The sequence below is a fragment of the Mandrillus leucophaeus genome, unplaced genomic scaffold, assembly GCF_000951045.1.
Source record: "Mandrillus leucophaeus isolate KB7577 unplaced genomic scaffold, Mleu.le_1.0 Scaffold463, whole genome shotgun sequence".
Taxonomy (NCBI): domain Eukaryota; kingdom Metazoa; phylum Chordata; class Mammalia; order Primates; family Cercopithecidae; genus Mandrillus; species Mandrillus leucophaeus.
Genome location: NW_012104954.1, coordinates 569,188 through 581,902, shown reverse-complemented (window position 1 = coordinate 581,902; position 12,715 = coordinate 569,188). Strand labels below are relative to the sequence as shown.

Genomic DNA, 12,715 nt, shown 5'->3' with positions numbered 1-12,715 from the left:
TTTTTTTTTTTTTTTTTTTTTTGAGATGGAATTTCACTCTTGTTGCCCAGGCTGGAGTGCAATGATGCAATCTTGACTCACCACAACCTCCGCCTCCCAGGTTCAAGTGATTCTCCTGCCTCAGCCTCCTGAGTAGCTGGGATTACAGGCATACCAGGCATGTGCCACCACAGACACCAGGCTATTTTTTTTTTTTTTTTTTTTTTTTTAAGTGGAGACAGGGTTTCACTATGTTGCCCAGGTTGGTCTTGAACTCCTGGCCTCAAGTGATCTGCTCACCATGGCCTCCCAAAGTGCTGGGATTACAGGCGTGAGCCTGTGCCTGGCCATCTCTCCATCTTTTTTTGAGATGGAGTCTCTCTCTGTCGCCCAGGCTGGAGTGCAGTTGCCCGATCTCCGCTCACTGCAAACTCCGCCTCCTGGGTTCACGCCTTCTCCTCCCTCAGCCTCCCAAGTAGCTGGGACTACAGGCGCCCACCACCACGCCCGGCTAATTTTTTGTATTTTTAGTAGAGACAGGGTTTTACCGTGTTAGCCAGGATGGTCTCGATCTCCTGACCTCGTGATCCACCCGCCTTGGCCTCTGGGTGAGGATTACAGGTGTGAGCCACCGTGCCCGGACTCTCCATCTTTTTAACTGCAATGTCAGCAGCGTTCCTTGTCTTCTCTGCAGATGCAGGCAGCAGGGTATAGTGGTTATAAGAACACAGGTGGAAACCCTGTCCAAAGGAAGGGCTATCGGGTGTCACCTCTGACCATCCTTCCCATTCATCCTCCAGGTCAAGTCTGGCACCATCTTTGACAACTTCCTTATCACCAACGATGAGGCATATGCCGAGGAGTTTGGCAATGAGACGTGGGGCGTAACAAAGGTGAGTCCTGGTCCTGATGTGGGGGGCGGGCAGGGAAGGCAGGGTACAAGGCCCTGAGGTGTGTGCTCTGCCTGCAGGCAGCAGAGAAACAAATGAAGGACAAACAGGACGAGGAGCAGAGGCTTAAGGAGGAGGAAGAAGACAAGAAGCGCAAAGAGGAGGAGGAGGCAGAGGACAAGGAGGACGATGAGGACAAAGATGAGGATGAGGAGGATGAGGAGGACAAGGAGGAAGATGAGGAGGAAGATGTCCCCGGCCAGGCCAAGGACGAGCTGTAGAGAGGCCTGCCTCCAGGGCTGGACTGAGGCCTGAGCGCTCCTGCCGCAGAGCTGGCCACGCCAAATAATGTCTCTGTGAGACTCGAGAACTTTCATTTTTTTCCAGGCTGGTTCGGATTTGGGGTGGATTTTGGTTTTGTTCCCCTCCTCCACTGTTCCCCCCCGGCCCCCCGCCTTTTTTTTTTTTTTTTTTTTTAACTGGTGTTTTATCTTTGATTCTCCTTCAGCCCTCACCCCTGGTTCTCATCTTTCTTGATCAACATCTTTTCTTGCCTCTGTCCCCTTCTCTCACCATATCTCTTAGCTCCCCTCCAACCTGGGGGGCAGTGGTGTGGAGAAGCTGCAGGCCTGAAATTTCATCTGCTCTCCTTCCTGGAGCCCAGAGGGGGGCAGGAGAAGGGGGTGGTGTCTCCAACCCCCCAGCACTGAGGAAGAATGGGGCTCTTCTCATTTCACCCCGCCCTTTCTCCCCTGCCCCCAGGACTGGGCCACTTCTGGGTGGGGCAGTGGGTCCCAGATTGGCTCACACTGAGAATGTAAGAACTACAAACAAAATTTCTATTAAATTAAGTTTTGTGTCTCCCTCCTGTGTCTCCTTTTGGGGAAAGACAGACTTCAGGAAACCCAGCAGTGGTCTTTTTGGGGGTGGGGAGGGTTTCCAGTATATCTCCTTTTTCAGCTGTTGCTAGAGAGGTTACTGACTGTTCCACAAGATTCCAGGGACCGGTATTTACCCCATAACCCTCAAAACCAACGGGGGAATGACTGTTGCTGCCGTAAATACTCCACATATTAATTTACTGAATCCTTGAACCTAACTGGTAAGTTTTGGTTCTGTTTATTGGTTTTATTTTTAAGATAGACTGTTGCTCTGTTGCCCAGGCTGGCCTACAATGGCTTAATCTGGTTCACCCTGCCTCTTAAACTGGCCTTCTTCATGCTTCTATTCCTTTGGGGTCCTGTGGCTCAGCCCAACCCCTCTGGGATGCCTCTAGGACTGGCAGATCCAAGGGAGAATTCTGTTTTTAATGTCGTGAGGCTTTGAAAGTTAACATCTTTAAATACTTTTGGGGTCAGATTGGGGATAGTACAACAAAGTACTCCTGGCGGGAGACCCAGGAATTAAAATAGTAGGTTCATTCCAGAAATCCGGATCCCTAAAGAATGAATGAGGCTACAAAATGGCACCTTGCCCCTGCTACCAATGTAAGGTTTTTTTCCTCTGCTTGGTGGCCTTTCAGGTATTTCTAGTCTTGAGTAACTTCCACTTTGCCCTATCTGCCAGAATAAAACTCGGGGCCAGGTGCAGTGGCTCGTGCCTGTAATCCCAGCACTTTGCCAGGCCGAGGCGGGCGGATCACCTGAGGTCAGGAGGTGGAAACCAGCCTGGCCAACATGGTGAAACCCTGACTCTACTAAGAATACAAAAATTATCAGGGCATGGTGAGGGTTCCCTGTAATCCCAGCTACTCGGGAGGCTGAGGCAGGAGAACTGCACGAACCCGGGAGGCAGAGGTTTCAGTGAGCCGAGATCGCGCCATTGCACTCCCGTGACGTCACCGCTAACGGGCATGGCGTCACTTTGGAGATCTCGTGTGCTGGCAGAACGAGAAGCCCCGTCCCCGCCCACGCCCACAACGCGGAGTTTAGTCTGCGCATGCCTCGCTCGACACTGCGCTCGTGCGCATGCCCATAAAGGCCAAGGAGGGTGCGCACAGGTCACGTGCGCCGGTGGTCAGCGCGCGCATCGCCTGCCCCGGAAGTGGTCGGCGCGCGGCGCGGCGCGCCTGGGCGCTAAGATGGCGGCGGCGTGAGTTGCATGTTGTGTGAGGATCCAGGGGCCGCCGCGTCGCTCGGGCCCCGCCATGGCCGTCACCATCACGCTCAAAACGCTGCAGCAGCAGACCTTCAAGATCCGCATGGAGCCTGACGAGACGGTGCGGGCCAGGCCAGAGCCCGGGGGCGGGAGTGACGGGTGCCGGGGATGGGGTGGGGGCGGGGAAACTAGGATCCCAACGGGAGGGGCAGGGAGGACGGCGCGGGTCGGCCCTGTCCAGACCCCCGACCTGCCCGACTTTCCTGGACCCCCCGATGGTCTTTAGCCCAGTCCCCAGCGGATCGGGCGGCGCTCCTGGGACGGTCTCCGGGCGAGGCCCCACCCCCGGGCCTCTGGCCAGGTCCCGGCTCCAATGTCAGCGCTCTCGCGGGGCACGGGAGTCACAGGCTCGGAGGCCTGGGCAGGCCAAGCTCTCCAGGACTGGGCTCCACGTTCTCAGCTTTGCAGGCTTCTCCTGGGGACACTGGTGGTGGAATCTAGGAGTAATGACCAGGAGATAACGAGTAGTGACGACAACAACGATGTTAATGATAATAAAGGGATCTCAGTCTTTATAATTTTGGTGGTCCGTGTTTGTTGGGCGTTTATTTTTTATCAGTCATCGAGTGTTTTAGTGTTGTTTTACTGCTCTGCAGAACGGGCTTGTCATTGGGGACCTCTGACCATTTTACAGATATGGAAACCTTGGGGTTAAGGAACTTTGTCACAGTCACACATGTAATGTCAGAGCTGGGATTCACATTCGGTTCTGCCTCGTGTGAGCGTCCACTATATAAATATTATGCTGCCTTTTTAGTCGAAAATAGAATTAGGACCTAATTCAAACATAATGACTATTGGGTACTTGGCACTTTTTGCACAGTGAGGGAGACATTGAAGTCCACTTTTTGTAGAAAAGGAAACACACATTTTTTGATCAGCTCAACGGTTTGGCTTTGGGCAAGTTAACCTCTCTGTGCCTCCGTTTTCTCAAAATATCAAATGAACCTGTCGCCTGCTGGCTTCCGCCTGTAATCCCAGCACTTAGGGAGGCAGAGGCAAGAGGAGCGCTTGAGCCTGGGAATTCAAGATCATCCTGGCAACACAGTGAGACCCCATTCTCTACAAAAAGAAGAAACAAAAATAAATAAAAGGAGGCCAATTAAATGTATTTCATAGGAAGCTTAAAAGGTATGCCACATACACACTTACAGTAGTACTATTGGCCAGGCATGGTGCCTCATGCCTCTGTAATCCTAATGATTTGGGAGGCGTAGGCAGGAGGATTGCTTGAGGCCAGAAGTTTGAGACCAGCCAGCCTAACATAAGGAGACTCTTATCTACAAAAATAAATTTTTTAAAAATTAGCCTGGTGTGGTGGTGTGCACCTTTAGTCCTAGCTACTCCCGAGGCTGGGTGAGAGTACCACTTGAGCCCAGGAGTTTGAGGCTACAGTGAGCTATGGTCGTGCCACTTCAATCCAGTGTGGGCAACAGTGAGATCCTGTCTTTTAAAAAAGAAATATCACTGTAAACTATTAGTCACTGTTATTGTCCAAGATACAGTGTAGAGTGGGGGACTGTTCCCTTTATTCTGTTATCATACTTTATACCACCTGAAATTAACATTTTCTTCACATTAGTGTTCTCTCATTGAGAGCAGGGACTTGTGTTATGTTCTGTGCCATGGCCTACATGTCTAAAACAGCACCTGGCACGTAATAGGTATTTAGTATAAATAAATACTGTGTTGAATGGCATGATGATTGAATGAATTCTTATCTAGCATGCTTTAGATGCTGAGAAAGCTTAAAAATTCCAGCATGCTTGTCTCTCTGCCATCAGGGCTTGCAGCTTCTCCGTCCTAAACTAGAAGAGAGAATCTTGGGGTCTCCAGTGACTGACTGTACTACTTCTTCTAGGTGAAGGTGCTAAAGGAGAAGATAGAAGCTGAGAAGGGTCGTGATGCTTTCCCCGTGGCTGGACAGAAACTCATCTATGCGGGCAAGATCTTGAGCGATGATGTCCCTATCAGGGACTATCGCATCGATGAGAAGAACTTTGTGGTCGTCATGGTGACCAAGGTGGGTGACGTGTGCTGGCTGGGAGGGACGAGCAGGGGAGCTGGCAAGGAGCCTGTGTGCCCAGGAGAGATTAGCCATGAACAGGGCGGGGCCACAGCGGAGCGGGTTGTTGGGTCTGATAGGGTTGCTGATGCCAGCTCCCTTTTTCTTGCTGTCACAGACCAAAGCCGGCCAGGGTACCTCAGCACCCCCAGAGGCCTCACCCACAGCTGCCCCAGAGTCCTCTACATCCTTCCCGCCTGCCCCCACCTCAGGCATGTCCCATCCCCAACCTGCCGCCAGAGAGGACAAGAGCCCGTCAGAGGAATCCGCCCCTACGACGTCCCCAGAGTCTGTGTCAGGGTAAGGCGGGGCAGCAGTCCCAGCTTGGGCCCTGTCTTCCTAGCACATTCCAGTGTCCACATAAGTGGCCCACACACCTGGAGGGAGGGCAAGCCGCCAGAAGCCAGGGTCCGATTTCTCTCTCTTGAATTTGCAGCTCTGTTCCCTCTTCAGGTAGCAGCGGGCGAGAGGAAGACGCGGCCTCCACGCTAGGTGGGTGGGTGGTCCCCAGGGCAGAGGCGACTGGGTGCCCCAGCCATCAGCTGGGCCTTGTCTGGGTGCGGGAGGGCCTGGGAGCTGCCCTTTCCTCTTCCTGGTGACCCAGGCTTTTCTGCTCCCTCCATAGTGACGGGCTCTGAGTATGAGACGATGCTGACGGAGATCATGTCCATGGGCTATGAGCGGGAGCGGGTCGTGGCCGCCCTGAGAGCCAGCTACAACAACCCCCACCGAGCCGTGGAGTATCTGCTCACGGTGAGGTGGGGCTGCTGCCTCCTGGGAAGGCCTTGAGGGTGTATACGGGCCTCACTGCCCTGATGGGCGGTTGGGAAGGCAAAACCTGCCCTGAAGAGCCTTTGGGTAGTGATTCTAGCCACTAAAGGCTTCCCACAGGAGGCTGGATGTGAGTGGTGGGTGGGCCTCTGGAGGGCAGGGCCGAGGCCTCATCTGTGTCCAGCCAGGGCATGGAGGAGGGTGGCAGCAGGAGGTGTGTGCATTAGAACTAAACAGGACCCCTGACAGGGAATTCCTGGGAGCCCCGAGCCGGAACACGGTTCTGTCCAGGAGAGCCAGGTATCCGAGCAGCCGGCCACGGAAGCAGGTGGGTGTGCACGTGCTGCATCTGCCCTCCCGGTACCTGACTCACATCACACTCCACCCCGCAGTGCTCCTAGGAGCCCGGTATAGTGTCTGACTGCACCCCTTCCTACTATCAGCAGGAGAGAACCCCCTGGAGTTCCTGCGGGACCAGCCCCAGTTCCAGAACATGCGGCAGGTGATTCAGCAGAACCCTGCGCTGCTGCCCGCTCTGCTCCAGCAGCTGGGCCAGGAGAACCCTCAGCTTTTGCAGGTGTGATCCCAAGGGCAGAGGGAGCCATGGCAGCCACCATTTTTGTTCCCTGTGGGCACCAGAGTCCATAACACGTAGGAATTGTTGTAGGCCTGGAAAGCAGGACTAAGCACATGCTTCCCCCACGCCCCCATGCTTCCTGTGACCTGTTGATCCCCACGGTTTCTCAGTCTTCCCAACCATCTTGTGAGATGTGGGTGCTGTCAACATCACCTCCCACAGAAGAAGACACCAGAAGCTTAGAGCAGCCTGTCATTCCCAGGGTCACACAACTGGTAATGTGTGTGTCTGCCTGCTGCCTCAGGGTCCTGGGCTGGGGCTCGGGCTCTGGCTCCACATACAGATGGTGCTGCGTAAATGTCTGTAAGGTGGCATGACATCACCCAGGACAGCTGTGCCCTAGTTGGCTCTGGGATGACTCTGCTCAGTGAGGCTCCACCTTGCCCTTGAAGGTTCACAGGAAGAGTGGGGGAGTGACCCCCCGGCTGCAAGCAGGTTCCTCTGGGTCCTTGGTGAAGTGCCTACCGGTCTTGGCTCAGGACCCTGCTGTCTGCCCATTCTCCTCACTTCTCAGTCCTTTGCCGGCTCCTCCTGCTCAGTCCTGTTCTTCATCTGCACTCATCCCTCCCTCATAATGTCCTGGGGCCTTCAGTCTGTATGGGAACCCCCACATCTATGTAGCCAGCCCAGGCCTCTCTGAATGCCACACTCCATGGCTGGCTTAATCTCTCCATCAAAGTGCTCTCTAGACTAGACTTCTAAGACTTAGAACAGACCTCCTCAGTCCTCCCCAATCTCTGCAAGGACTAGCCTGGGGTTGCTTCAGCCCCAGGCCCTGGGGACCTGCTGGGGTCCATCCCTCGTCCTGTCTGCTCTTCCCACTCAGCGCCTCCTGCACTCCAGCTCCCTGGCAGCCTCTTCCTGGGCCTCTGCTACTGCACAGTCCCGCAGTCCACTTTCCATCATGAGGCAGATAACTGAAAAGCACTTTCTGCTTTGATGCGAAAATGGTCAGATGTAGACAATAGTAGAGTTGCATGAGAGCTTCCAGATACCCAGGCAGGGCACAGTGGCTCGTGCCTGTAATCCCAGCAGTTTGGGAGACTAAGGCAGGCGGACTACTTGGTCAGGAGTTTTAGATCAGCCTGGTCAACATGGCAAAAACCTGTCTCTACTATAAGTACAAAAAGTAACTGAGCATGGTGGCAGGCCACTGTAGTCCCAGCTACTCGGGAGGCAGAGGCATGAGACTTGCTTGAACCCAGGAGGCAGAAATTCCAGTAAACTGAGATTGCCCCACTGCACTCCAGCCTGGGTGACAGAGTGAGACTGTCTCAAAAAGAACAGAAACAAAGGCCGGGCGCGGTGGCTCAAGCCTGTAATCCCAGCACTTTGGGAGGCCGAGGCGGGCGGATCACGAGGTCAGGAGATTGAGACCATTCTGGCTAACACGGTGAAACCCCGTCTCTACTAAAAATACAAAAAATTAGCCGGGTGTGGTGGCGGGCGCCTGTAGTCCCAGCTATTGGAGAGGCTGAGGCAGGAGAACACCGTGAACCTGGTAGGCGGTGCTTGCTGTGAGCCGAGATCGCGCCACTGCACTCCAGCCTGGGCAGCAGAGCGAGACTCCGTCTCAAAAAAAAAAAAACCAAAAAACAGAAACAAAAATGAACAAACGAACTTCCAGATACGTAAACCCAACACCCAGATGAGTTCACTTTTTTTGGTTTGGTGGCTGGTGGGTGGGAATAGAGACACAGTCTATGTTGTCCAGGCTGGTTTTGAACTCCTGGGCCCAAACAGTCCCTCCTGCCTTGCCTCCCAAATTATTGAGGTTACAGGTGTGAGCCACCACACCCAGCCAAGTTTATCTTTCTAAAAGATCCACAGACCACGTCTTTTCCCGTGTAACTGTCAGCATCGTGGCTTCCCCCTGCTCTAGAAAATGGGTCTGACTTGGGCCTTCCTCTCTGGTGTCATTGTCTGCTTCCTCCCCCTTTCCTTGTTCGCTCTGTTTTTTTGTTGTTTGTTTTTGAGATGGAGTTTTGCTCTCGTTGCCCAGGCTGGAGTGCAGTGGCACAATCTCGGCTCACTGCGACCTCCACCGCCTCGGTTCAAAAGATTCTCCTGCCTCAGCCGCTGTAGTAGCTGGGATTACAGGCTTGCGCCACCATGCCCTGCTAATTTTGTATTTTTAGTAGAGACGGCGTTTCTCCATGTTGGTCAGGCTGCTCTCAAACTCCTGACCTCAGGTGATCCGCCTGCCTCAGCCTCCCAAAGTACTGGGATTGCAGGCGTGAGGCACTGTGCCCAGCCACATTCACTCTGTTCCTGCTTCTGTTTCTGAGACTTCCCAGATGCATCCACCCTGGGCCTTTGCACTTGCTCTTTGCTTTACCTGGGGGAAACCTGCATCCCCTATACTGCAGGCCTGTCCTCCAGCCCTCGTCTGCAGTTCCTTCCTAGCCAGACACCTGCAGTTGTCTGATTCATTTATTGGCTCACCTACTTACCATTTTTGAGACTTTGTCGCCTAGGCTGGAGTGCAGTGGCGCTATCTCAGCTCCCTGCAACCTCTGCCTCCCAGGTTCAAGTGATTCTCCTACCTTAGCCTTAGCCATCTTGAGTAGCTGGGATTACAGGCACGTGCTATCACACCCAGCTGATTTTTGTATTTTTAGTAGAGATGGGGTTTTACCATGTTGGCCAGGCTGGTCTCCAACTCCAGGCTAGTCTCAAATCACCTCAAGTGATTACTGGTGTGAACTACTGCGCCCAGCCTATTTGTCTATTTATTTATTCAAGACAGGGTCTTGCTCTGTTGCCCAGGCTGGAGTTCAGTGGCTTACTGCAGCCTCCGCCTCCTGGGTTCAGTCTCATGCCTCAGCCTGCCAACTAGCTGGGATTACAGGCGTCTGCCACCACACCTGGCTACTTTTTGTATTTTTAGTAGAGAAGCGGGGAGCGGTTCACCATGTTGGCCAGACTGGTCTCGAACTCCTGACCTCCAGTGATCTTGACCTGCCTCTGCCTCTTAAAGTGCTAGGATTACAGGTGTGAGCCACCACGCCGCCTGGCCTATTTCTTGGCTCACTTAAAAGCCCATCATCAGCTCCTCCAGGGCAGGGCTTGGGTTGACTGCTATGTTGTGTTTGGCCAGAATAGGCTCCTCTGGATATTTGCCTGACCGAATGAAAAAGCAAGGGCTCTGATGACCTGGGGAGAGGAGGGGCTGTGAATTACCTTCCCTTCCCTACCCTCTCCTGCAGCAAATCAGCCGGCACCAGGAGCAGTTCATCCAGATGCTGAACGAGCCCCCTGGGGAGCTGGCGGACATCTCAGATGTGGAGGGGGAGGTGGGCGCCATAGGAGAGGAGGCCCCGCAGATGAACTACATCCAGGTGACGCCGCAGGAGAAGGAAGCTATAGAGAGGGTAAGAGGCCTGGCTGAGGGGTGACTGCGGGTGGGCAGGACCCCTACCCTCTGCTGCTCACACTTAACCCATCTTCCCACAGTTGAAGGCCCTAGGCTTCCCAGAGAGCCTGGTCATCCAGGCCTATTTCGCGTGTGAAAAAAATGAGAACTTGGCTGCCAACTTCCTCCTGAGTCAGAACTTTGATGACGAGTGATGCCAGGAAGCCAGGCCACCCAAGCCCTCACCCTACCCCTACTCCATGAAAGTTTTATAAAAGAAAAATATATATATATTCATGTTTATTTAAGAAATGGAAAAAAAAATCAAAAACCTTAAAAAAAAAAAAAGCAAACAGTCCAGCTTCCTGTCCTCCTAAAGTGGCCCCTGTTCCCATCTCGGTCTGAGAAGACCCGGGCCAGACAGCTGTCCTCCCATCCTCCTCCCCAGCCCAGCCTGCTCAGAGAAGCTGGCAGGACTGGGAGGCGACAGATGGGCCCCTCTTGGCCTCTGTCCCAGCTCCCTGCGGCCAGATGGAAAGGCGGCTGCTTGCCTCTCCATCCTCCGAAGAACCCGAGGACCCCTCCCCACCCCATCTTCTTCTAGGATGAGAGGAAGCTGGAGCCCCAAACTTTGCCCAAATCTTTCCATCTGGGGCAAGCCCTAAAAGGCCCAAGGCCCCCTCCCCAGTCTGGCTTTGGCCTCCAGCCTGGAGAAGGGCTAACATCAGCTCAGTGTCAAGGCCACCCCCACCCCAGAACAGAACCGTGTCTCTGATAAAGGTTTTGAAGTGAATAAAGTTTTAAAAACCAGCCCTATGGTCTGTACCTGCTGGGGCTCCCCACGCCCGCCTGTCTGGGTTTGGGGGCTGGCTGGGCACAGGCAGGCATGGTGACGGGTGCCGGGAAGGGGGAGAGGAGTCTGTGAGACCCTGCAGATTGAGGCTCCCAGTGTCTCCTCCCCCAGTGTGCCATTTCCAGGCAGTGGACCCCAGCCCAACCTTGCAAAGACTGCTGCTCCCCAGCCCCCACCATCATCACCACAGTCTGTTTTGGCTATACTCCCCCCTCCTGCACCAGCCCTGTAATTGGCTAATTACTGGGGATGAATGTTGGTAAACAGAAGCCGCCTTCTCTTCTGCCATCTGCTTCTCCATTATTTGCCCATTGCACCCCCCTTTTCCTCCCCCTGAAGCTCCAGTTAGTCAGCAGGGCCTAGAGTCCCTGTCCCCTTTTGAGTAGAGCCAAGTGGGGGATTCCCCAGCCCTTAAGTATTGAAGGAGGAACCAGGGGACCCAGAGAGGCACACCTTGAGAGGACACAGATCTCTTCAGGGGTACTGCCAAGTAGCAGGCTTTATTGGGAAGGGACAAAGCCTCAGGAGCTGGGTGCCCCAGAGGCTGCTGGGTCCTGAGCTGCAGCTGCAGCCAATGCAGCAGCTCGCGCCTCCTGCTTCTGTCTTTGTTTTTCCTCCTTGAGGCGCTTGCGCTCCTTCTTCTCTAGGTCCTGGAGCAGCTCCTGGAAGCGGGCACTCTTTGGGTCCACTTGGTAGCCCAGGAGCTCCTGGGCCTCAGCCTGCAGTCGGGCCCTCCTCTCCTTGTCAGCCTGGGCCTTCTCCCAGCGCTCCCGCTGCTGCTGTCGCCAGTTCGCAATCATCTGTGGCATCTTGGCCATGCACTCTGCGATGTGCTGCTCCCTGCAGGGGAGGGAGAGTGGGCTGTGACACTGGCACTCAGCCAGGGCAGAGCCCACCCACCTATATCTCACCCATAGGCCTTTGCCTACAGGCCTGCCTCCTCAACTCCCCCTGTAGATTGTCAGGAAAAGCCCTTGACAAGTGAAGAACAGGAAGAGATAAGAAAGTTACTTGTGCATGAATTTGATCACAAGGGTGTGTCAAGCCCCAGTAAACCCCAGGTGCCAAAGCCAAATCAACATTTCACTGAGCTGCCTATGAGCAAGCCAAGTGCCACTCCCATGGGTAATTTCACACCTCTATTCCACAGACACTGCTGAGCATCTCCTGTACAGAGGCCAGGCCCAATTCTAGGCACAGGAGTGAAAGCAAGAAAGACATTTCCCACCAATCCTTGAGTTTGTAGCTACCAGTCACAGCCCCATTTTTTTTCAGTTCAGGAGTACAGGTGCAGGTTTGTTACACAGGTAAACTTGTGCCATGGGGTTTTTTTTTACAGATTTATTTCATCACCCAGGTATTAAACCTAGTACGCAGAGGTCATTTTTCCTGATCCTCTCCCTCCACCCTCCAAAAAGCCCTAGTGTGTTCCCCTCTGTGTGTCCATGCATTCCCATCATTTAGCTCCCACTTATAAGTGAGAACACGTTGTATTTGGTTTTCTGTTACTGTGTTTGCTAAGGATGACAGTCTCAAGCTCCTGTCATGTCCCTACAAAGGACATGATCTCGTTTTTTGTGACAGCCTCATTTAAGGATTCGAAAAGTGAAGAATTAAGCCCTATAACGGTCATCTGGCTGAGGAGGGGCAGAAACAGGAGTCCCTGCTCCATGGTTCCCTGCCTGGGTGATCAGACACATGCCTTCACCAAGCCTCAGTTTCCTCATCTCCAAAATTAGGGCAATCCCTTCTTCCTCTTAAGGCTGTTGGGAAAACAAGAAGGTTAAACACCAGGAACACACTCGACCTACCCGCTTCACCCTCCAGGATGTGGTATTATCTATAAGAGATGCCCCTGGTCTGGTCGGACGCTGTAGCTCACGCCTGTAATCCCAGCGCTTTGGGAGGCCGAGGTGGGTGGATCACCTGAGGTCAGGAGTTCAAGATCAGCCTGGCCAATATGGTGAAACTCCATGTCTACTAAAAATACGAAAAATGAGCCGGGCGT

The 12,715-nt window shown here is 53.7% G+C and overlaps 3 protein-coding genes across 7 annotated transcripts in view; 2 read left to right on the top strand and 1 right to left on the bottom strand.

The window, feature by feature from the left end:
* The window catches only part of CALR (calreticulin), a 5,672-nt gene extending 3,939 nt beyond the window's left edge, over positions 1-1,733 (top strand). The window contains exons 8-9 of the mRNA XM_011994893.1: positions 780-872; positions 950-1,733. Of these exons, the coding sequence (XP_011850283.1) occupies positions 780-872; positions 950-1,150 (294 nt within the window). The 3' untranslated portion in view covers positions 1,151-1,733. The remainder of the gene's footprint in view (positions 1-779; positions 873-949) is intronic.
* The window catches only part of GADD45GIP1 (growth arrest and DNA-damage-inducible, gamma interacting protein 1), a 13,307-nt gene continuing 1,782 nt past the window's right edge, over positions 1,191-12,715 (bottom strand). The window contains exons 2-4 of one of the 3 annotated variants that reach the window (XM_011994899.1): positions 11,192-11,547; positions 8,539-8,547; positions 1,191-1,201 (exon numbers count right to left, since the gene is read on the bottom strand). In XM_011994899.1, the coding sequence (XP_011850289.1) occupies positions 11,229-11,547 (319 nt within the window). In that variant the 3' untranslated portion in view covers positions 1,191-1,201; positions 8,539-8,547; positions 11,192-11,228. Of the gene's footprint in view, positions 1,202-8,538; positions 8,548-11,176; positions 11,550-12,715 lie in introns of those variants that run through there. The other 2 variants (XM_011994900.1, XM_011994898.1) reach the window with 2 other exon arrangements.
* RAD23A (RAD23 homolog A (S. cerevisiae)) lies at positions 2,698-10,662 on the top strand. 3 transcript variants are annotated; one of them, XM_011994895.1, is made up of 9 exons: positions 2,698-3,087; positions 4,888-5,049; positions 5,210-5,391; positions 5,528-5,583; positions 5,717-5,844; positions 6,112-6,190; positions 6,309-6,439; positions 9,709-9,873; positions 9,956-10,662. In XM_011994895.1, exons 1-9 carry the CDS (start codon positions 3,016-3,018, stop codon positions 10,067-10,069), a joined length of 1,089 nt encoding a protein of 362 aa, XP_011850285.1. In that variant the 5' UTR covers positions 2,698-3,015; the 3' UTR covers positions 10,070-10,662. The 3 variants fall into 3 exon arrangements, with proteins under 3 accessions (XP_011850285.1, XP_011850284.1, XP_011850286.1); XM_011994894.1 differs by having other exon boundaries at positions 6,306-6,439; XM_011994896.1 differs by lacking the exon at positions 9,709-9,873 and having other exon boundaries at positions 6,306-6,439.

Coding starts and splice junctions, on each gene's coding strand:
- RAD23A (XM_011994894.1), top strand. CDS start 3,016: ATGGCCGTCACCATCACGCTCAAAACGCTGCAGCAGCAGACCTTCAAG. Junction 5,584..5,716: donor AGACGCGGCCTCCACGCTAG/GTGGGTGGGTGG, acceptor CTCCCTCCATAG/TGACGGGCTCTGAGTATGAG. Junction 9,874..9,955: donor AGAAGGAAGCTATAGAGAGG/GTAAGAGGCCTG, acceptor ATCTTCCCACAG/TTGAAGGCCCTAGGCTTCCC.